Raw genomic sequence first — 21,724 nt, 5'->3', positions numbered from 1 at the left:
CTGCTTCATATGTATCTTTAATGTGATGTATCGTTGGCTATTCATCCAGATACGTATTGAATCAGCCTCAGTTATGGAAATGCACATCCCTAATATATACTGTATTAGTGCATACAAATTAAGATAATTACCATGAGCATGTCCACCATATATACCTAATATTTCTAATCAGCTCTTGCTCTATTAGTAAGCAAGATTCAAAATGAAAATAGTGCATAGAAAAAGTGATGACGATTATAAAAGCCTTCCTTACCAGACAAAATCCAAGATTTTCCTTGCAATTCAATCCTTGCAATGAAAAATAAACATCATTATTAAAAACTCATCCTATTCTATTGTTCAGTCCTCATGAACAATTTAGTCAAAATTATCTGTGCTACTGTGAATCAATCAAAATTTTACTAATACAAACCGTCTTACCTTTAGGTGGTACAATGATGTGAACACTGTGCTGTAACGAATCTCTTTATATAGAGGCACAATGACTGACGTTGACTCTCTGTATTTGGTCTGGGTCACTTGTGTGTGTGGCTCTTTCTGGGTGCCTGAAAAAAAATCTTTGTGTGAGTCACAGTAGTTTAGCATGTGGTGTGTGGCAATAGTGTGAAGTGAAGATCAGAAAGGATCTAAATCACAATGGTGCTATTTTTGTCCCATATGTGTTACTTTTTTTTTTTTTGTGTGTGTGTGTGTTATTTAATTTATACTTTTTTAAAAATTTGTTATTGTTTTTGTTGTTAGATATCAGATATTGTGTGTGTGTGTGTGTGTGTGTGTGTGTATAAGATCAGAAAGGATCTTAATCACAATGTTGCTGTTTTTGTCCCATATGTTACTTCAAAATTCAAATATATATATATATATATTTATATATATTTGAAATCTAACAAAAAACAAAATAAAAACATAAAAACATAAATTAAATAAAAAAATATTTGATATATAGCAAAAAATTTAATATCAAAATTTAAGTGTATGTGTGTGTGTGTATATATATATATATACACACACACACACTTACATTTGGATATTTTGTCATTTTTTTTGCTACATATCAAATATCTATCTATCTATCTATTTACAAACAAATTGCCTTTGGGTGGGGGGTGGACAGAACATAACAGTTGTGGACACTCTTGTATAATGCGTCAGAGTTAAACCTGCTTCACACCATCTTTTTTAAATCAAATTATAATCATACAAAGCCTAATTAAATGCAGACATTGTTTTGTCTCACATTATGGATAGTGCAAATATTTATTGTCACATACACATGATATGCTTCAGCTGCGCTAGGATGCTTTTCTAGAACTGGGTGTCGTTTTCCGTCTTCAAAGAGAGAAGGGCATGCACTGGGAATTTCACAAGTTTATCTTTGTGCTCAAGGATAAAGACAAGGTAACAATGCCTCACGAGCAAGATGGCTGTCACGGAACAGTAAAATTGTCAGTAGACAGCTGTAGCGGCAACAATGGATATTTGCGACCTTTTGTTCTCGCCTAATGCAGAGACAGCTGTGACTCTCTTGCTTGTTCTTGTTTGTAGCTATGACCTTTCTTGACTACCCAATGATAAATCCATCACTTGTGTTTTACAAGTTACACAAAGTTCATGTGCAGGCATTCAAATGAACAACAGCTTCATTCATGTTCATCCAGTCGTTTTTTAATTCTTCAGTCTTCCAGCTTTAGAAATATTTCCAAAACAAATACATTAAAATGATTCTGTAAGATACAAAATGCAATTTGTATGTTTACAGAAGTGTATATATTCCGAATACATTACAGCAGTCCTGCGGGTACTGTAACATGGAGGTGCTTGTTCGTTATAATTATTCCATTTTAGTAGAAAGAGCATGATGTGCAGGTCAAACTAACTGTCTTAGCCCCAGACCTGTTACTAAATAGCGATAATGTACAGACAGCATTGATTTGTAGGGGAGCCGCGTGAGCCATCACTCAACCTTTTGTGAGGTTTCGGACCTGCCTTGACCTCTTGTCTCTCAGTTATTCTGCACCCTCTCAACAAGCACCTTACTTAGTCTTAACACTTGGGCAATCTATTCTAGGCTCCTCATCCTTTACAGCACCTCATTCTCAGCTGTCTGCTCACCCTGGTTAATCAGCACTCAGGAATAAGAGTGGAAGAAACAGTGGCACTTTATGGCTATTGAATTTTGTAATCTGAGCTTCCTTTTGTCAGCAGTATAGAATGGTCTTGCATCTGTTGAGTTAAATAGGAATCCATTGTGTCTCGACGTCCTTTCTTCTGCGTAATTCTGGTGTAATTCTTACTGCAGCACATTCAATAAACCCAACAGTGGCAAGGAAAAGACATTTCTTTTTTGAATGAGCCAGCAGATATGATTCTTATTATAGTTTCAGTGAGATATACAGGGGGGTTCATGGTTGTTATAGTTAACTAAAAGTAAAACCATGAATAAAATAAACACTAACTGACATAAAATGTTACAAAATGCAATCTTATTTTATTCCAACTAGATTTCAAGGCAACATTTCTCATTTTCATTTAGTTTAATGATGTACTAAATGACCTAAAGCTAAAACTGAAATAATAATAATAAAATATAAATTGTATGTTGCATAAATTAATAAAAACTATGTAGACATTAAAAAAAAAACTATTAATTGCTAAATTTAGCTAAATATAAAAAAACAATTTAAATATTCATTAAAAAACTATAATAGTTTCTCACTTATAGTAAAATAACACTTGTTCAGAATTCTGCAACAATTTGGGAAATTATCAAAAACAAAGCTAAATGAGTAAATGTTTCAGACTACTCTTTGGTCACTACAGTAAATGTGACATTGATCATGTGTCTCCTTTGTTCATGCAATTTCTGTGTAAATCGCTCTTTGGAACAATCTCAAATCATTCTGGATAACAACATCATCAGGATTTGAGTTTTACTTCAAGTTTGCTGCTTCAAAACCATTTTGAAATTTGTTCAGTTGTTATGCTGATAGCACCACTTGAGACCAAAATGTATTTACAAGAATATAAAATCTGCATCAACTACTGATCTCACTTTTTGTAACCATTGCTTAAAATTTAAAAGAGTTGATCACCAAATGACACCCTCTGGTGGCTGTAGCTGTAAACTGCAATGGTCATGATCATCAGCGCATTATCATGATAGACTGGAGTATCCAATGAACCAGGCTCATAACTTCAGTGTGCATTTGATATTTGAAATATCAACATTAACTTGTACATGTATCCAAAACTTGTGAAATGTTTCCAATGATTTCAAATTATTTTAACAGTAAAAATACAAGATTTTATATTTATATAATATCAACATTAACTTGTACATGTATCCAAAACTTGTGAAATGATTTCAAATTATTTTAACAGTAATAATCCAAGATTTTATATATATATATAATGCACTGTGCATGTGCTACAACATGTGCCCATGTTGAAAACTTGATGGATAGCCCCCATATGCTTCAGAGCTACTGACTCACATAGCGTGGTTGATGCCTGTCACTGTCCCCCAGAGACCTGACCGAGGGGCCATACCCTTCAATTTGTTTTGTTTACAGGGCATTGTTTCCTTTACTTTAGCCTTGAGGACAAAGATAACCTGTTAAATTCCCTCTATGATGGAAGAGATCAGCTAGTGTTGTGTCATGCTTTGAGACATAGTATGTAGGACATCAGTAGAAGTCCATTATTGGCATGAACTCCTACTACTTAAGTTACATGACCTATTGAGGGAGAACAATGCCTCCTCAATGCCGTACTTGACATATTGTTTAACTACCTTGACCTTTTAAAAGCTAAGGCTAGCTCTGTTATTAGCTATGTTAATGCACAAATTGACTCTAATTTATTGAAAATTGTCATTCTCAGGCTTCTATGTTCAAATCTTTATATCCTTAAAAACCTTGTTTATTTCCTAAAGATGTTTTACAGTATGTGTGTCAGAGGCTCCTCTCGTATATATAGTATGTGCTAAGCTTTATGGAACTCTTAATATAGCACAAGTGACAAGTGTTAAAATTGCCACACTTTCTTTATCCTCTCAAGTGTTGAGTAACCCCCTCCCTTCCCAGACTCCTCCTTTATTCAACACGTCTGTCGGAGCCACTGCATCACCTTGAGCAACAACGGGCATTTGTCACATCCGTCCTGCCCAATGAGTAGTTCTGTACTGGACTGTTCACTTTTCTGAAACATTCATTTGGGACCATTGGAAAAGGTAAGTCAACTATATAGATTTATCTACAGCTTTTATATTGATTAGAATTTTTAATATGTATTGTACTGTAATGGTATGACCATTTTTAATCACCTTTGCTGTTACTTAGAATTTTGGGAGATTGACCTGCATTATTGCAGATGATGTGGATTTAATTGCATACATTAATACATATAACCACAATAACCAGAGCACCAAATAAATCTTGGCACAATGACAGTTTTTAGTAGTTAGCTGATGCCTGATTAAAAGGGTTTTAGCAAGTATTTGGACTCACTAGAGGTATAAACAGAGTTTATACCTCTAGTGACAATGCAATTTAGTTTTAAAATAACACAATGTGACAGAAGTTCAATTTGCACATTTCTTTATTCTATTTATCTACAGAGTAATGAATTCAAAGAGACACCAGGTTTTGATGGGAGATGGGAGAACTTCATTCCTCATCATGTCCTTTCTGTTCAAGGGAGAGAAAAAAATGTAAGATTCATTTATCTTATTAGAAATTATAATACATTTTGCCCATGAAAATAGGGCACTAACAGATCTCTCAATAAACTTGGCGTTGAGGAGCTTTGCTTATCAAATTGCATTTTTGACAACAGCCTATTATTTTCTAATTGAAAGTTATTGAAACATTTGTGGGTAAGTTTACACAGTCCTTTATTAGTTCCTTTCCATTTTAATTTTAGTTTGCTTTAGAGTTTATTTCAGTTAATGATAGTATGCATCACATCTGCCAAGTCAATTAACATTTGTATTCTGATAACAAACACTCACCTTAGAGCCAGTGTCTCTGCTCTTGGCTCTCAACTTGTTGACCTGAGATTCAGCAATATCAGCCCTCTCCTCTGCCTCATCCAGCTCATGCTGCAGCTTACGGAACTTGCCCAGGTTAGAATTGGCCTGTTCCTCCTGATTAAAACAAAAGGTTGCTGGCAAAAACAATATATAGAACAGTATATGTTCTGTAAAGGGATGACCCAGAAATGAACTTACCGCCTCCTCAGCAGCTCTCTTGTAGGACTTGACCTTCAGCTGGAGTTTGTCCACGAGGTCTTGAAGGCGAGCCAGATTCTTGCGGTCTTCCTCAGTCTGTTAATAGACTTTTGATTATTTTTGGTCTGGGTGGTTTGAGGATAGGGATATCGTATTGAATAGAGAAAGTGACCTGGTAGGTGAGCTCCTTGATGCGTCTCTCATATTTACGGACTCCTTTCACAGACTCGCTCGCCTTTCTCTGTTCCAGCTCCACCTCGTTTTCCAGCTCTCTCACCTAACCAAACCGAAAATGATTACAAATGTATCAATTCTTTAGCTATTGATCACTGAATCCAAATACTCATAAATAATAGTTATCTTCATGAAAGTAAATAGAAAACATTATTAAGAACTAAGTTTGATAAACTAACCCTGGCTTCCAGTTTCTGGACCTGCTTCTTGCCTCCCTTCATGGCGATCTGCTCAGCTTCATCCAGACGGTGCTGCAGGTCTTTGATGGTCTGCTCCATGTTCTTCTTCATGCGCTCCAGATGAGCACTGGTGTCCTGCTCCTTCTTCAGCTCTTCTGCCATCATGGCAGCATCAGTGATGGCCTTCTTGGCTTTTTCCTCAGCATTCCTGCACTCCTGCACTGCCTCCTCAACCTCAGTCTGGAGCTGAGTATTATCTCCCTCCAGCTTCTTCTTCTGATTCAGCAGACTGGTGTTCTGAACATAGACAATATAGACATTCATATAGTCTTTAGATGATATTATGTACTAAGAGAGGGTTTGAAGTTTTTGTTAGTGTTAAGATGTGGACAGATGTGTCATACCTGAGAATGCAGGAGCTGAACTCTCTCACTGACGTCCAGCAGTTCCTGCTCAGCCAGTTTCCTTCCTCTCTCAGTCTGTTCCACCAGGGATCTCAGCTCGTCCAGTTCAGCCTGCAGCAGATTGTTGCGTCTATCCACGATGGCAATGTTCTCTTTGAGATCATCATTACTGCGCAGAGCGTCATCTAGCTGCAGTTGGGCATCCTGTGAAGGACAAATTTTACAAATAAAAAGACATACAGAATGTCATAAGATTTCAATTTTGTTTTACAAATTGTTGGTAAAGCATACTTTGAGATGTCCGTGAAGACCCTTGAGTTGCTTCTGGGCTTCTGATGCCTGTCTGTTAGCCTGGCTGAGCTGAATCTCCATCTCATTGAGGTCTCCCTCCATCTTCTTCTTCAGTCTGAGAGCTTCATTCCTGCTGCGAGTCTCTGATTCAAGTGAGCTCTGAAGGGTATCAATCATCCTCTGCTGATTCCTCTTGGACTGCTCCATCTCTTCATCTTTCTCAGCCAGCTTACGTTCAATTTCTGCTTTGATCTGACTGAACTCCAGCTGAGCTCTAAGAATCTTTCCTTCTTCATGCTCCAGGGAACCCTGACAGATCAATTACATTGTTTATTAAAAAGCATGTTCATTTCTATTAGCATGACCTTTATTTTGTTCTTTTAAATAAATACACACATAAAACAAAAAATCTCAACAATTACATATTCAGATAATACAACCAATATACCTCAGCCTCTTCCAGAGCTGCTTGAATTTCAGATTTTTCCTGCTCCAGCTGCTTACGCATTTTCTCTAGTTCATGAATGTTCTTTCCACTCTCACCAATTTGTTCAGTGAGATCAGCAATCTCCTCTGTTTAGTTTGCAATGTAATAATGGTTAATACAGAAAAGCCTAGATAAATATTCCATTTAAGTGACATGTGAAAGCTTAGATGAATAATAAATCAATTTCACCTTGCAGGGCTTGAAATGTACTTTTTTACTTGGTAGCACTGATGCTCCCAACTTTAAAAAGTTAGGAGCACCAGCACAAATTTAGGAGCACCCACCAAAAATGAATGAGCACCTTTAATGCAGATTTTAGAGTGCTGTCAGTCACCCATTCACTGCTTTCTGCTGTCAGGTGACAGGGAGCTAACTACCGTGGCAAGTGCAAAGGGCTGAAGAAGAGAGAAAATGAAAAGAACACTGACAGATTTATTTTGTAAACCGCCTAAATTAATCTGAGTTTGGAGAGAGAGAGATCTCCTCTTTGGCGAGGGTTAGGATGGTGTATGTGGTGTTAAATTTTACATTCAGCTCTGCCAATTGCATGGAACGGCTGGCAGCTAAGGGTGTGCGATATTGACAAAAAGTTATATCTCAATATTTTCTAGGTTTTTATCGATAACGATAATTAGACGATATTTTGCTGAGTGTGTTATTGTGCTGATCTTAAAGACTACCGTGGACAGCTGACTTTGATATTCTTCATATTCTGTGTGGTGGTCACTTCACAGCAGTGATAGAAATGAATCTTTTCCAATAAGCTTAAATCTTTAACATATTTAAAGTGAATGCAGTTCATAGAGCACAGTGCATTTCCCGCAGTAGTTAGCTCCCTGTCACCTGACAGCGGAAAGCAGTGACTGAGTGATTGACAGCTAATAACCAATTTAAAATCTGCATTCAATTTAAGAATGTAAGGATGAAGTTATGTAACGTTTGATAGAACGGCAGACTGGTCACCGTATCAGCACACAGAAGTACATAACTGTGAACGTTTTTAGAGAAATTAAAACAGGTCGCACTACAACAATTATATGCACTCGCACAAATGCTCCTAAATGTATTTAGAGGTCGCACAGATTAAATTATGGGAGCATATGCAACCAAAATGGTCGTAATTTCAAGCCTTGCCTTGGAGGTTCTTGTTTTCTCTCTTCATGGTCTCCAGATGATCCAGAGACTCCTCATAAGAGTTCTTCAGTTTGAACAGTTCAGTACTCAGAGATCTGGCCTCCTTCTGGGAGCTTTCCAGCTCACTCTGAGACTCCTCGTATTTCTGCTTCCATTCAGCTAGGACCTGTTTGATAGTTTCAGAGACTTTGATTAGCTACCACTGGAGCTTGATGAACACAGAAAGATTATTTATCTATACAGTAAGTATGTTTTATTCACCTTGTCAAAGTTTCTTTGCTTCTTGTCCAGAGCAGCAGCAGCAGCATTGGATCTCTCCACATCCACCATGAGGTCTTCAATCTCATTCTGCAGTCTGTGTTTGGTCTTCTCCAGTGAGGAGCATTTAGCATTAACAGCTTCCACAGCTTCTTCTGCATCTTGCAAACGCTGAGCCAGCTTCTTCCTAAAAATGTTACAGAGAATCACTGCTTTACAGAGAGTTTTTATGTTTACATAATTTTTGTAGGTTTGTATGGGATTCCAGTTCATACTTGGCGTCTTCCAGCTCCTCAGTCCTCTGGATGGCATCAGTTTCATATTTGGTTCTCCACTGAGCCACCTCAGAGTTTGCCTTGGACAGACTCCGCTGCAGCTCACCCTTGGCTTCTTGCTCCTCCTCATACTGTTCCCTCAGCAGATCAGCATCATGACGAGCAGACTGAACTGCATGAGCCAGGGCATTCTTAGCCTATGCGGATTGAAAATATCCAGTCAATAATACATAGAATTGTAATGGACAGCTGGTAATAAAACCTTTTAAAAACTGAAAAATACCTTAATTTCCTCCTCTAGTTGCCTCTTAAGGTCCTCAATCTGCTGGGTGTACGACTGCTTGCCTCTTGTTAGCTGAGACACCAAGGAATCCTTTTCTTCCAGCTGTCTAGAAAGCTCCCCTAGATAGAAGTATAACCATAACATTACAGAAAGTAGTATTTTGATCTTGGGAATATGTTGGAAAAAAAAAAGTAATACCATTTTCGGTTTGCAACCGAGCTTTTTGCATGGTAAAATCATTGATGCTGCGTTGTCCTTCTTCATATTTTGTTCTGTATTCTGACATCTGGTCCTCAAGGGTCCTGCACATTTTTTCCAGGTTTGCCTGGATAGAATTTAAATGTAATAAATCAAGTTGAAAAACTTAAAGTATAATTCTTGAGCACACCTTAAGTAAGGAAAAGCAATAAAAAATTCTAACATGGGACTAGAATTTATCACCTTGGCCTTGGCAAGCTGCTCCATGTTGGAGACCACATCATCCAGTTCCAGTCTGAGTTCACTCTTCTCTTTCTCCAGCTTCTGCTTCACTCTCTGAAGGTTGTCGATCTGCTCTCCCAGATCAGCTACACTGTCAGCATGTTTCTTCCTCAGAGTAGCAGCGGTGGCCTCGTGTTGCAGAGTGGACTCTTCAAGGTCTCTGCGCAGCTTCTGTAACTCAGCTTCACGTTTCTTGTTCATCTCAATCTGGGCACTAGTGGCTCCACCAGCCTCCTCCAACCTCTCACTGATCTCCTCCAGTTCTCTGGACAGATCAGCTCTCTGTTTCTCAACTTTAGCACGAGCAGCTCTCTCAGCCTCCAGCTCTTCCTCAAGCTCTTCAATACGGGCCTGATGTGAGGAAAACCAAAGTTATAGTTAGTATTCCTTACTGTCCAACTATCCATCTTTTTAAGAATTCATCAAGTTTACCTGTAACTCTTTCAGTTTCTTCTGGAGTTGGGCTGCCATTGCCTGCTCATCTTCAATCCTGCTACTGAGCTGGCTGATCTCAAAATCTTTCCTGTGTTGCAGAATATATTTGATGAACTTATTTCAGTTACTTTAAAATTGTAGTTTTTTTCAAACCACGCATAAACGTTGTTTTCTCAAAAACACAATCATGTACGTACATGCTGCTCACATATTATTTTAGCCCAGTTTGTGCTGAATACAGTGTTTTTAGACTTTAGCCGTTAAAATATTTATAAACAACTGAAAAAAGCACAAATGTCAGGGCATGTCAAAACTTCTCTGGGGCCCCTAAACACCCTCAGACCCCAGAGGGTTAACAAGAACTCAGATAGTGATTTGCTTTCTTGTATAATTATTTCACACTCTGTTTAAAACGCACTTTTTAATCCTCTCTTCCAGTTGCTGTTTGTCATTTTCCAGGTCCATCAGACTCTCTTGGGTCAACTTTAAGTCTCCCTCGAGCTTCCTCTTTGCTCTCTCCAGATCCATACGAAGCTTCTTTTCCTGTTCCAGGGAACCCTCAAGCTGGAAGAGCAATAACAGAGCGTTTAATTTAGCATTTTTTCATAGTTAATTTTTATCAGAAGTGTCAACAAACCACTTACATCATCCACTTGTTGCTCCAGCTTGGCTTTGGCTTTAGTGAGAGTGTTGACTTTGTCTTCCTCACTCTGGAGGTCATCCAGCGTTTGCTGATGGGCCTCCTGCAGAGCTTTCTTCTCCTTGGTCAGCTTAGCAATGATCTCATCCAAAGCTGCCATCTCTTCTGTCAGGTTTTTAACCTGTAGAATTGTATCAATGCATCAAGGAACTCTTAACGCACCATTCTTGCACCTCTAACATGTTCAGTGTTGAAAACTGACCTTGTTCTCAGTGGCGTGTTTCTCTTTCTCCACTTTGGCCAGAGTGAGCTCAAGATCATCAATGTCCTTCTTGAGCTCAGAACATTCATCCTCCAGCTTTCGTTTCTTTGCAGTCAGCTCAGCGTTCATTTCTTCTTCATCCTCCAGTCTCTCAGTCAGCTCTTTGGATTTAGCCTCAAGCTGGATCTTGTTCTTGATCAGACCCTCGCATCTCTCCTCAGCATCGCAAAGATTATCTTGCTCCTGTTAATTTAGAGAAATAAAATGTAATTTTATCTGCATATCTTTAAAAACCATTAGTCATTAATATTAACACAATCACAAACTCATCAAAAGCTTGAAAACTCACAGTTTGAACTTGGAGTTGCAGGTCATTCTTCTCTTGGAGAAGAGAAACCATTTTTTCTTCAAGCTCTTTTCTACGGGCTTCAGATTTGGCGTAAGCCTCCTTCAACTTCAAGAATTCGTCCTTCATGTTGGCCATTTCTTTCTCTGCTTCAGCAGATCTCAGAAGCGGTTTGATCTTGAAGTAGAGCTTCATCCAGGGCCAATTCTTGACACCCATGAAGGCACGTACGTTCCACTGGATAACAAGCAAGGCATCTCTGCAATGTGACACAAACATTTTCATATATTTCACATTAAGTGTACAAGTGGGTTTCTTCTGTAAATGAATAGCCTAAAGCTGTACCTGCGGTCGACAATCTTCTGGAACTCAATTCTTGAGAGAAGACCACGAGCTCTAGCCTGAATATTTGTGATGATGAGAGCAAGGCGGTCATCTCGCATCTCTTCAAGAGCACCTAACAGACCAGCCTTGAAGAACACCTTTGGGAATAAAAAGGGTGTCAAATTTTTTAGTCTTACATTATGCAAAGTAATTATTGTATGTATGGCAATGTCAAATTGCTTCATTCTCCTATGTTTTTGTAATTTACGTTTTCACATAAACTGAATAAGACATTTTAATAGGGTACCTTAGTATGTCCAAACTTGTACTGGTTATGGTCAATATCCAAAGATCCTAACAACTTCTCTGCTCCTTTCCTGCTGTCTATGAATTGACCCTCTGGGATGGCAGCAGGGTTCAGGATACGATATCTGTTATTGTATAATAGTTGGATAATAATTTGTATTTTTGGTAAATATTGAATGAGAAATTCAAAATATTATCTGTTGATTGTGTAGAAATGTGTCCACCCTGGTTGCATAATTTGCAACTGTATTGTAAGTCAGTAAATTTTTGACCCAGATGCAACTTAGATGTCTTGTATTCATAAATGAATGTACCTCTGCTTGAAATCTCCATACAGGATCCTGTTGGGGAAGCCCTTTCTGCAGATTCTGATGCCCTCCAGCACACCGTTACAGCGCAGCTGGTGCATGACCAGAGGATTCTCCATCGCCCCGGGAGTCTTAGTCTCATTGGGGATGATGCAGCGCACAAAGTGAGGGTGAGTTTGCCTCAAGTTGGTCATCAGCTTGTTCAGGTTCTCCTGTGGATAGATATTATCCATCAACATATATTTAGGTTGTTTTAAGATATTAAGAAACCAAGTCATACTAAAAGATTAGTTTCATTATGACTGTATAAAAGGCGCTGTGTATGTTACCCTGTGAAGGGCAGACACCGTCTGGAAAGAAGAGCCCTTTTTCTTCTTCTCTTTTTTGCCACCTCCTCCACCTCCTTCTGCCATGGCTGTTGCAAGAAACAAATGTTGTTGTTTTTTTCCTTAAATGAACCTTGAATGAAATCCTTATTGGCTCTTTAAAATCAACAAAACACACCTGAGTCAGCACCAGCGTAATTTGCAAACAGGTGAGACAACAGTTTCATGGTGGATTTCTGATAGAGGCCAACAACAGTCTCATTAAGAGGATCCTTGTTCTTCACCAGCCAGTTATTGATGTTGTAGTCCACCGTGCCAGCATAGTGAACCAGGGAGAAATGGGCCTCTGGTTTACCCTTGACAATCCTGGGCTTCTGGAAGTTGTTTGATTTTCCCAAATGGTTGTCATAAAGCTTAGCTTTGAATGTTGCATCACTGGCTTTGGGGAACATGCACTCCTCTTCAAGGATGGACATGATACCCATGGGCTAGCAAACAATAGAGCGAGGAGTTTCAAATTAGCTGAGCAGTGTTGATCCAACACCTGAGATCTCCAAAATTTTAAAACTCACCTTTTCAATGAGATCAATACAAGCCTGCAAGTCCATGCCAAAGTCAATGAACTCCCACTCAATACCCTCCTTCTTGTATTCCTCTTGCTCCAACACAAACATGTGGTGGTTGAAGAACTGCTGCAACTTCTCATTAGTGAAGTTGATGCACAGCTGCTCAAAGGTGTTGAACTAGAACAGATTAGCAGTGTTTTCAACATGGGTAGAAAACATATAGCCACAGAGTGACACATTGTTATTTTTTTTATGTAATGTTGAGAAGTCAGTTTATGCGAATTTATCTGTATATAATGTATTTCAATACTATCCAATTGCCAATGTCGACCTAAAAAATGAAAAATGTTCATCAAACATACACAATTTAAAATGAACAGTTCTAGAATAATGGATCAAAAACATTCTTGGCACGTTTTATTTAGGCAAGTATATACATTACCCCCCAATAACCAAAACTAGCAAGTACAACCCTCCAATATTTACACCACGGTTAATGGAAACCTAGAGTCAGGCTATTAATTATATTACAACTGTGGCACGTTGTAGCTATTGTTTCTAAATGTGCAGGCTGTTGTTTTTCATAACAAATGCTACATAGAAAAAAGTATTTTTTATTTTTATTTTTTAAGTCATTATTGGCCTGGTAAGGATTAATAACCTTTTTATAACAAATGCTACTTTTCATAAGAGCAAGTTTAAGTCAGAATCGAGAGCCAAATGTAAGAGAGGTTCTCCTGATGAGTGATGGAAAAACCTGGCTTTCAAATATTCCAAGAGATGGCATAAATTAAATCATTAACCCCCGGTTTCACAGACAAAGCTTAAGCCTGAGCTGTTTCAACTGAAAGAAACTTGCACTGAATGATCTTAAAATATATCAGTGCCTTTGTTTTGTCTCAAGATGGACACCAGTAATGTTTTTTAAAGGGTTAGTTCACCCAAAAATTAAAATTAGCCTGTGATTTGCTCATCCTCAAGGTATCCTTGGTGTTCATGACTTTCTTCATTCAGACAAATCCAATCGAAGTTATATTAAAAATTGTCCTGGCTCTTCTAAGCTCTATCATCATCATCCGTCATATCGTCATCTGCCCGTGACGGCTTCCTCATATGACAGATAGTGGAAGTGAGAGAAAAGTGTTTATAACGTTTGAAATATGGATATTTTTCTTTAAAAAAACGCATGGATTCGCTACAGGAGGCCTTTATTCACCCCCCGGAGCCATGTGAGGCACATTTTATTATGGATGGATGCACTTTATTTGACGTCTTTTGGACTGTTGAACAGAAATACCTGCCCACTGCAATGATAGAGCTTAGAAGTGCCTGGGCAATTTTTTTATGAAACTCCGATTGGATTTCTCTAAAAGAAGAAAGTCATATACACCTAGGATGCCTCGAGAGTGAGTAAATCACAGGCTAATTTTCATTTTTGGGTGAACCCTTTAAGGCACGTTTATAAAAATTACTTAAATGTCCTAATTGAACTATGGTCTAATCCTGGTTTAGTCTAAGCCCTGTCTATGAAACCAGGCCTAAGAACCTGATGCACGTTATTTTTTTCTGATTAATCGGCACCAATAGTGGATTGCTGGAACTATTGGCAAAAATCCATGCCGATAATTTTTCCGTGTTGCGTGGTGGCCGGGCATTTTCAGTGGTGACCCCAAAGCATTGGAATACTTTGCCTTTATATCTTAGACTTTCACCTTCATTTGGGCTCTTTTAAAAGAAATTTGAGACTATATTTATTAGAGTTAGCTTTTGGCTCAATAGATTGATCTAACAAAGTGGCTCCCCTCTTTTTCCTGTGATGTTTGTTTTATTTGCTTACTTATTTATCAGTCTTTTTCCTTTCTGAGATGTTGGTCTCATTTTTATTTGCTGTTGTAAGTTTGTTATTTTACCCTTAGTTGATTATACAGCACATTTGTCAACCTTGCGTTATTTTAATTGTGCTCTATAAATAAAATAAACCAAAAAACAAACAAACAAATAATATAAGATACATTATATATCCCCTCCCCCCAGTGTTCAAACCAAAACTACGCCATTGGTCTAGATTCAGAAGAGAGACTAATAGGAAACAAAATCAAATACTCACATCAAAGATCTCAAATCCAGCAATGTCCAGCACACCAATGAAGTACTGGCGAGGCTGTTTAGTGTCCAGGGATTGGTTGATTCTCACAACCATCCAGAGGAACATTTTCTCGTACACTGATTTGGAAAGAGCTCCCATAGCATAGTACACCTATCCAAGACAATACATTAAAATGATATAGAAAAATAATTTTTTTATGGTTATGTTAATGATGAAGCGGTGTTAACCAAGAAGTAGTCTCCACCTGTTGGACACTCTGTCCCTTGGTGACCCATTCATTTCCTACTTTGACTCTCGGGTGGCACAGAGCCTTGATGAGATCAGCAGAGTTCAGGCCCATCAGATAAGCTGACTTATCAGCATCTGTCAATAATAAAAATGGTTGACGTTAAGGAATCTTTTATCTACCAATATCCAACCAATGCATCATATGTCAGCATTTTCTCCTTATACTGACCCTCAGTCCCATCAGCCTCTGCCTGTTCCTCTCGTTGCTTCTGCTTGAACTTCATGTTGCCGTAGTGCATGATGGCACCAATCAGCTTGTAGATGCTGTTCTTCTCCTCTTGGGTGAAGCCCAACACATCAAATGCTTCCTATTGCAGATTTATCATAACATGATTGATGCCTCATATTCTAGTTTGTATTTTCAGTAAAATTGATCTTAAAAAGATAATGTCAAGATTTATTAAATGGAATTCATTGCTATTTTTGAAATAACGCACATCTGTGGCCATCAGCTCATCAGAATCATCAATAGAAGTCACTTGTGTCTCTCCTTGAGAGATGAAGGCATAATCATAAGGGTTTGCTGTGATCAGCAGCATCTCTGAGAGAAAAGACACGATGGACATCATGTTTTAATAAATTTTTTGTAAAACTTTAATTAACAAAATTATAGCTGTTTGGTTTTAACACATTTTTGCCCACCTAATAGTTCTGGTTTCTTCTGAGACAGGATCTGGTAGAAGATGTGGTAGTCTCTCTCAGCCTTGAGCTGGAAAGTCACACGAGACTTCTCCAGAAGATCTGTTCATAGAATTTAGATTTCACAAAATAAGCATTGTACTGACATTGGTCATCTTACATGTCAGTTGTTTGTGATGAACATTAAGTAGAGCAACAACTGATGTAGCCAATACAGTGCAGTTAGAATACCCCTAAAAATATTGGGGCAAAATTGTCCCAAAAAGTTTTTGTCTCATATTTATTTCATATGATATAGTTAAGCAATATAACATGAGCAACAAGTGCAATAACACGAGTGCTGTTTTTCCCAAATAGCACAAGTGCAAATGCAATACTGATTTTATACAACAGTTCAATAATTAAGCTTATATTGTGTTTTATTTTAGACGGAATATTGTCTGTTTTTGCTCAGTTTTACCAATGACAATATTACCTATAAAATATATAATCGAATGAATGAATGACTCAAAGACTCATTGAGACATTTACCTCTACCTACTGGCAGTTTTAGTGTTTTACTTAGAGTATGATTTCATTTAAAAATAATTTCATATTCCCATATTAATAAAAATAAATAAATAAAGGGATAGTTCATCTAAAAATTTAAATTCTGTCATTATTTCCTCACCGTCAAGTCATTTCAAACCTGTATGACTTTCTTTCTTTTGCGGAACATAAAAGAAGACATTTTGAAGATTGTTGGTAACCTTAAAAATCTTAATCGCTTGACAGACCTAATAAATGCATGTACTTGCTTTAAGTAATTTTTGATTTGTTATCACATGAGTGCAGGGCTAAATGTTGTTAGCTTTATGTGTTTGTAACTTGTTTTACTGTGAAACTTTTTGTGCTGCCATTTTGGCCAGGACTCCCTGGAAGAAGAGATTTTGCATTTCTATGGGACTATCCTGGTAAAATAAAGGATAAATAAAATAAATAAATAATATAATTATTGTTATTATTAATAATCATCTTTCAACTAACTCTAACAGAAAACTTTCTGCATTTGTAGAATTAATAAAACAACAACTTTATTTATATATTTAGACAGTCAAATGAAGACATTCCCAGATGCCCTATATAGTTAATTTCTGGGCACAAATTTGTCCCTAAAATATGCTTTGTTCCTAAAGTGGGTACACACACATATCACAGAGTAAGAGTCATAAAAGGTAAACCAATAAATAATCAAAGATCTTTCTTACAAGTCTCAATATCAGCAGAGGCTAGCTTGCCACTGGCAGCAAAGTGGATCCGGATAAACTTGCCCTGTTCGAAATTAAAATTGTCTTTTAATACAGTGGAAAAATGAAAATGATTTGTAACTTAAAATGTTGTCCACTCACAAAGCGAGATGAGTTGTCATTTCTGATGGTCTTGGCATTGCCAAAGGCCTCAAGAGCAGGATTACACTGGATAATTTGATCCTCCAGAGTACCCTAGAAAACACAATATTTGAAATGTGTGTATGATGAATGGCAATCATACAAAATGGCAGTACAATAATTTAATTTTGAATTCAGATCCCCACAATTTACCTTCTTTTCAGTGGTCTCCTTCTTTGTAGGACTAGCAGCGATGCTGGCAAAGTACTGAATGACTCTCTTTGTGTTCACAGTCTTTCCAGCACCGGATTCTCCACTGTCAACACAAACCAGTCTTAGAAATCTATTAAGAATGTATTCATAAAAATGTAACAAATAAACTCTAAAAATCATCTAAAACACAAAGTCTTACGTGATAAGAATGGACTGGTTTTCTCTGTCTGTAAAAGCAAACATTTAAATTATAATTATTAATGTAATATGCATGAACTTTAATTGATTTTTACTGACAAAGCTTGTGTTTTTGGTTGTATATAAAATGTTGAAAGTAGACACACCTGACAGCATGTACTGATAGGCGTTGTCAGAGATGGAGAAGATGTGAGGAGGAGCTTCACTCCTCTTCTTTCCTCTGTAGGCAGTGACGACTTCCTGGTTGTACACCGGCAGCCACTTGTAGGGGTTCACAGTGACACAGAAGAGCCCAGAGTAGGTCTGTAAGAGATTCACAGCAGGTTCAGATCTGCTCGTACGTGATAAAGTGAATGTGTGAGTGTTTTAAGACTCCACTCACGTAGATCATCCAGGCTGCGTAACGCTCTTTGAGGTTAAACAGCACAGCGGGCTCGTGCAGGAAGGTGAACATCGCCATGTCCTCAATTTTATCGAACTTTGGCGGGTTCTGAGGGTGAACATCAATCTCCTTCACAGTTACTGTCTGTGGGAACATCAGTTTTTTTGACAGTCAAACTAGTGTCACAGTGTCTGTACTTTTTTGGGGGGTACCATCAAGATTGCTTTCATTTATGTTTTATTTAGCAGATAGATTTAACCATAGTAACTTACAAGAATAATAGTTACATAATTAGAATCCATTAGATAGTGGGGCAATTTTAATAAAATACAAACTCAAGACAAAGATGATTTAGGAGATGTGACATTATTTTTGTATTTTTCACAGTATTTTATAAATTATCTATTGTTATAAGTTATTGTATTTATTATTATTATTATTTTCCCAACTGTAGTTATCCAACTACTTATTCCGAACTAAATCAACCCTTATATACAGACATGGTCAGAATTTTTGGTACCCTTGGTAAATATGAACAAAGAAGGCTCTGAAAATAAACCTGCATTATTAATCCTTTTGATCTTTTTTTTTTTTTAAATCATAAAAATCTAACCTTTCATTGAACTAAAACAATTGAAAATGGAAGAAAATAACATTATGAAATAAATGTTTTTCTCAAATACACGTTGGACACAATTATTGGTACCCCTAGAATTTCTTATGAGTAAAATATCTCTGACATATATTCCCATTCATATTTACAATTTTGAGCATTTCAGGTTGATTGTGAACATGAAATTATCCAGCCATGACTTCCTCTTTCACAGAAATATAAATAGGAGGAAAAACAAAGTCCAAATTCCCTTAATTATCCATCACAATGAGAAAAACCAAAGAATATATTTCTGATGTGCAGCAAAAGATAATTGATAATTGAGCTTCACAAATTAGTGAAGTGGCTTTAAAAAAAGAGCTAGAGCAGTGAAAATCCCCATTTCCACCATCAGTGCAATAATTAAGAATTTCCAATGAACAGAAAATGTTATGAATCTGCCTGGAAGACGACATGTCTATATCGTCCTAATGCACGGTGAGAAGGAGAGTTTGAGCGGCTAAAGACTCTTCAAGGACCACAGCTGGAGAATTGCAGAAAATAGTTGAGTCTCGGGGTCAGAAAACCTTAAAAAAAATTGTCAAACAGCAGCTACATCACCACATGTTGTTTGGGAGGGTTTCAAGAAAAATTCTCCTCGCTCATCCAAAAACAAACTCCAGCATATTCAGTTATCAGACACGACTGGAACTTCAAATGGGACTGGCTTCTATGGTCAGATGAAACTAAAAAATTAGCTTTTTAGCAACAACCACTCAAGATGGGTTTGGTGAACGCAGGGATAAAAAGTACCCCATGTGTACAATGAAATATACTGCTGTATTTCTAATGTTGTGGGCCTATACTGGAGGTCCTGGACATCTTGTTTAGACGCATGGCATCATGGATTCTATCAAATACCAACAGATTAAAAAAATCAACAAGTGACTGACTCCGTTAGAAATCTTATAATGGGCCATGTTTGGATCTTCCAACCGTACAATAATCCAAACACAAACTTCAAAAACAACACAAAAACGGGTCACTGAGCACAAAACCAAGCTTCTGCTGGCCATTCCAGTCCTCTGACCTGAACCCTGTAGAAAATGAGTGACCTGAAGAGAAGAAGCTGTGAATCTAAAGGGTCTGGAGTGATTCTAGATGAAGGAATGGTCTCTGATCTCTTGTCAGGTGTTCTCTAACCTCATACTGTATATATACACTGCCGCTCAAAAGTTTGGGATCAGTAAAATTTTTAATGTTTTTTAAGGGAGTCTCTTCTGCTAATCAAGGCTGTATTTATTCGATCAAATATACAGGGGGAAAAAAACAGTAATATTCTAATATTGTTTCCTATTTTAATATACTTTAAAATAGAATTTATTTCTGTGATGCAGCGCTGAATTTTCATCATCATTAATCCAGTCTTCAGTGTCACATGATCCTTCAGAAATCATTCTAATATGCTGATTTATAATCAGTGTTTTCGGTCAGGTTTAGGCCTGCCTCAGGGAAGAGGACGCCCCTGCCATGCATAGTCCACCATAGGTAGGAGGTGCGACAGGCCTAAGGTCCAGCAGAAAGACCACCTCGCTGTAATGAATAACTGCTTAATATTGTTTTTTTGGAATATGTGATACTTTTTTCTTTGAATACAAAGTTAAAAAGAGCAGCATTTGTTCAAAACTTGACATTTAGCAGATGCTTTTATCCAAAGTCATTTACAGTGAATTTAGGTTATATGTTTATTTTTATCAGTATATGTGTTCCCTGGGATTTGAATCCATGACCTTTTGCACTGCTAATGCAATACTCTACCACTGAGCCAGAGGAACACAAGAAATAGAAATATTTCTAACAATCTAAACAAGTCTTCACTATGACTTTTATCATTTAACACATCTCTCCTGAATAAAAGTATTAATTTGTTTAAAAAAAAAGAAAGAAGGAAAAAATGTCTTGACCCCAAACTTTTGAAGAGCATTGTATATTGTAACACAAATTTCTTTTTTTAAATAAATGCTGTTCTTTTAAACTTTTTATTAATCAGAGAATCCTAAAAAAAATTACAGAGGTCCCCAAAAGAATATGAAGCAGCACAACAGTTTCCAACATTGATTATAAATCAGCATATTAGAATGATTTCTGAAGGATCATGCGAAACTGAAGACTGGAGTAATGATGCTGAAAATTCAGGTTTGATCACAAAAATAAATTATATTCTAAAGTATATTAAAAAAGAAAACTGTTATTTTAAATTGCAATAATATTTCACAAAATAACTGTTTTTTTTCTGTATTTTTGATCAAATAGATGCAGCCTTGATGAGCAAAGAAACTTCTTTAAAAAACATTAAAATCTTACTGATCCCAAACTTTTGAGCGGCAGTGTGTGTGTACATATATATATATATATATATATATAAAATGTACAATATTAATTAAAATCCATTTGATTATTCACAATATGACTGCTGAAGCTTATTAAAACTTACCGCTCCCTTTGAAGTCTCGCAGGTGACTTTATCACCATCTCGACTGATAATAGATGCTTTAACAAACTCCTCTTCAGCATTAGGAACGAAACATTCTTTCTTCATGTCAAAGGGGCGAGTTTGGGCCTCCAGACGCTCTATGTCTGACTTCCTGAGGAACGGAGCAGCAGCTCCAAACTCTGCCATCTGGGCATCCCCCATCTTTCACTGATCTGTTGGATTACAACTAAACTTTATTTGACATGATCATAATTTTATAAAGTGACATGACCAGTTTTCAAATTATGTAAATGATTTCAAATTAAGTACATAAACATTATCTTGTTCAGTAGGGCTAAAAATGACTTACTTACACTGTTCTGTTCTTCAGAGACAGATGATCCAAAGATCTAGTTCCACACAAAAGAAAGAAAATGTCAACATCGTCTCTATTCTACTACTGACCACCAAATACTCAAACCCAAATGACTACAAGAAACAATAGTACCAGAAAATGCAATTCCTCCTTTCTGTTGTAAAGTCAGTAATACTATGACCATTGACTACAACTTTAAAGTTTATTTCTTGTAGGAATCACAGCTCCCCTCAACTTACCGCACAAAAAGAAAGATAATGATGACACATGAAAACGTTGCATGTCTCCTTTTATAAAGCAATTGTTACTCTAAATATGGTT

The 21,724-nt window shown here is 37.1% G+C and overlaps 1 protein-coding gene and 1 long non-coding RNA gene across 9 annotated transcripts in view; one reads left to right on the top strand and one right to left on the bottom strand.

The window, feature by feature from the left end:
* Window positions 1-21,724, top strand: part of LOC131533696 (uncharacterized) — a 66,454-nt gene that overhangs the window by 33,739 nt on the left and 10,991 nt on the right. Inside the window, exons 7-9 of one of the 3 annotated variants that reach the window (XR_009269193.1) lie at window positions 4,086-4,231; window positions 4,619-4,711; window positions 11,906-12,037. This is a non-coding gene — a long non-coding RNA (uncharacterized LOC131533696). Of the gene's footprint in view, window positions 1-4,085; window positions 4,232-4,618; window positions 4,712-11,905; window positions 12,043-21,724 lie in introns of those variants that run through there. The other 2 variants (XR_009269194.1, XR_009269195.1) reach the window with 2 other exon arrangements.
* Window positions 4,587-21,642, bottom strand: LOC131533691 (myosin-7-like). Of its 6 annotated transcripts, XM_058766099.1 has the most exons (37): window positions 21,049-21,642; window positions 17,963-18,106; window positions 17,727-17,883; window positions 17,582-17,609; window positions 17,383-17,485; window positions 17,191-17,283; window positions 17,050-17,113; window positions 15,806-15,904; window positions 15,601-15,704; window positions 15,333-15,471; window positions 15,120-15,238; window positions 14,876-15,025; window positions 12,775-12,945; window positions 12,381-12,690; window positions 12,206-12,291; window positions 11,883-12,088; window positions 11,570-11,693; window positions 11,284-11,420; window positions 10,942-11,197; window positions 10,593-10,835; window positions 10,335-10,511; window positions 10,109-10,254; window positions 9,688-9,778; window positions 9,217-9,606; window positions 8,974-9,100; window positions 8,776-8,894; window positions 8,493-8,689; window positions 8,221-8,404; window positions 7,960-8,125; window positions 6,787-6,911; window positions 6,339-6,647; window positions 6,048-6,251; window positions 5,644-5,940; window positions 5,403-5,507; window positions 5,231-5,326; window positions 5,012-5,146; window positions 4,587-4,688 (listed from the first exon to the last, which is right to left on the bottom strand). In XM_058766099.1, exons 1-37 carry the CDS (start codon window positions 21,247-21,249, stop codon window positions 4,668-4,670), a joined length of 5,823 nt encoding a protein of 1,940 aa, XP_058622082.1. In that variant the 5' UTR covers window positions 21,250-21,642; the 3' UTR covers window positions 4,587-4,667. The 6 variants fall into 6 exon arrangements, with proteins under 6 accessions (XP_058622082.1, XP_058622081.1, XP_058622077.1 ...); XM_058766098.1 differs by lacking the exon at window positions 4,587-4,688 and having other exon boundaries at window positions 4,718-5,146; window positions 12,206-12,267; window positions 12,372-12,690; XM_058766094.1 differs by lacking the exon at window positions 4,587-4,688 and having other exon boundaries at window positions 4,718-5,146.

This window comes from Onychostoma macrolepis, chromosome 24 (genome assembly GCF_012432095.1).
Source record: "Onychostoma macrolepis isolate SWU-2019 chromosome 24, ASM1243209v1, whole genome shotgun sequence".
Lineage (NCBI taxonomy): Eukaryota > Metazoa > Chordata > Actinopteri > Cypriniformes > Cyprinidae > Onychostoma > Onychostoma macrolepis.
Note: the sequence above shows the minus strand (reverse complement) of the source record. Positions and strands in the feature narration are given on the sequence as shown.

Coding starts and splice junctions, on each gene's coding strand:
- LOC131533691 (XM_058766094.1), bottom strand. CDS start 21,249: ATGGGGGATGCCCAGATGGCAGAGTTTGGAGCTGCTGCTCCGTTCCTC. Junction 11,198..11,283: donor CAGAAGATTGTCGACCGCAG/GTACAGCTTTAG, acceptor GTCACATTGCAG/AGATGCCTTGCTTGTTATCC. Junction 6,648..6,786: donor CAGCTCTGGAAGAGGCTGAG/GTATATTGGTTG, acceptor TTGATCTGTCAG/GGTTCCCTGGAGCATGAAGA.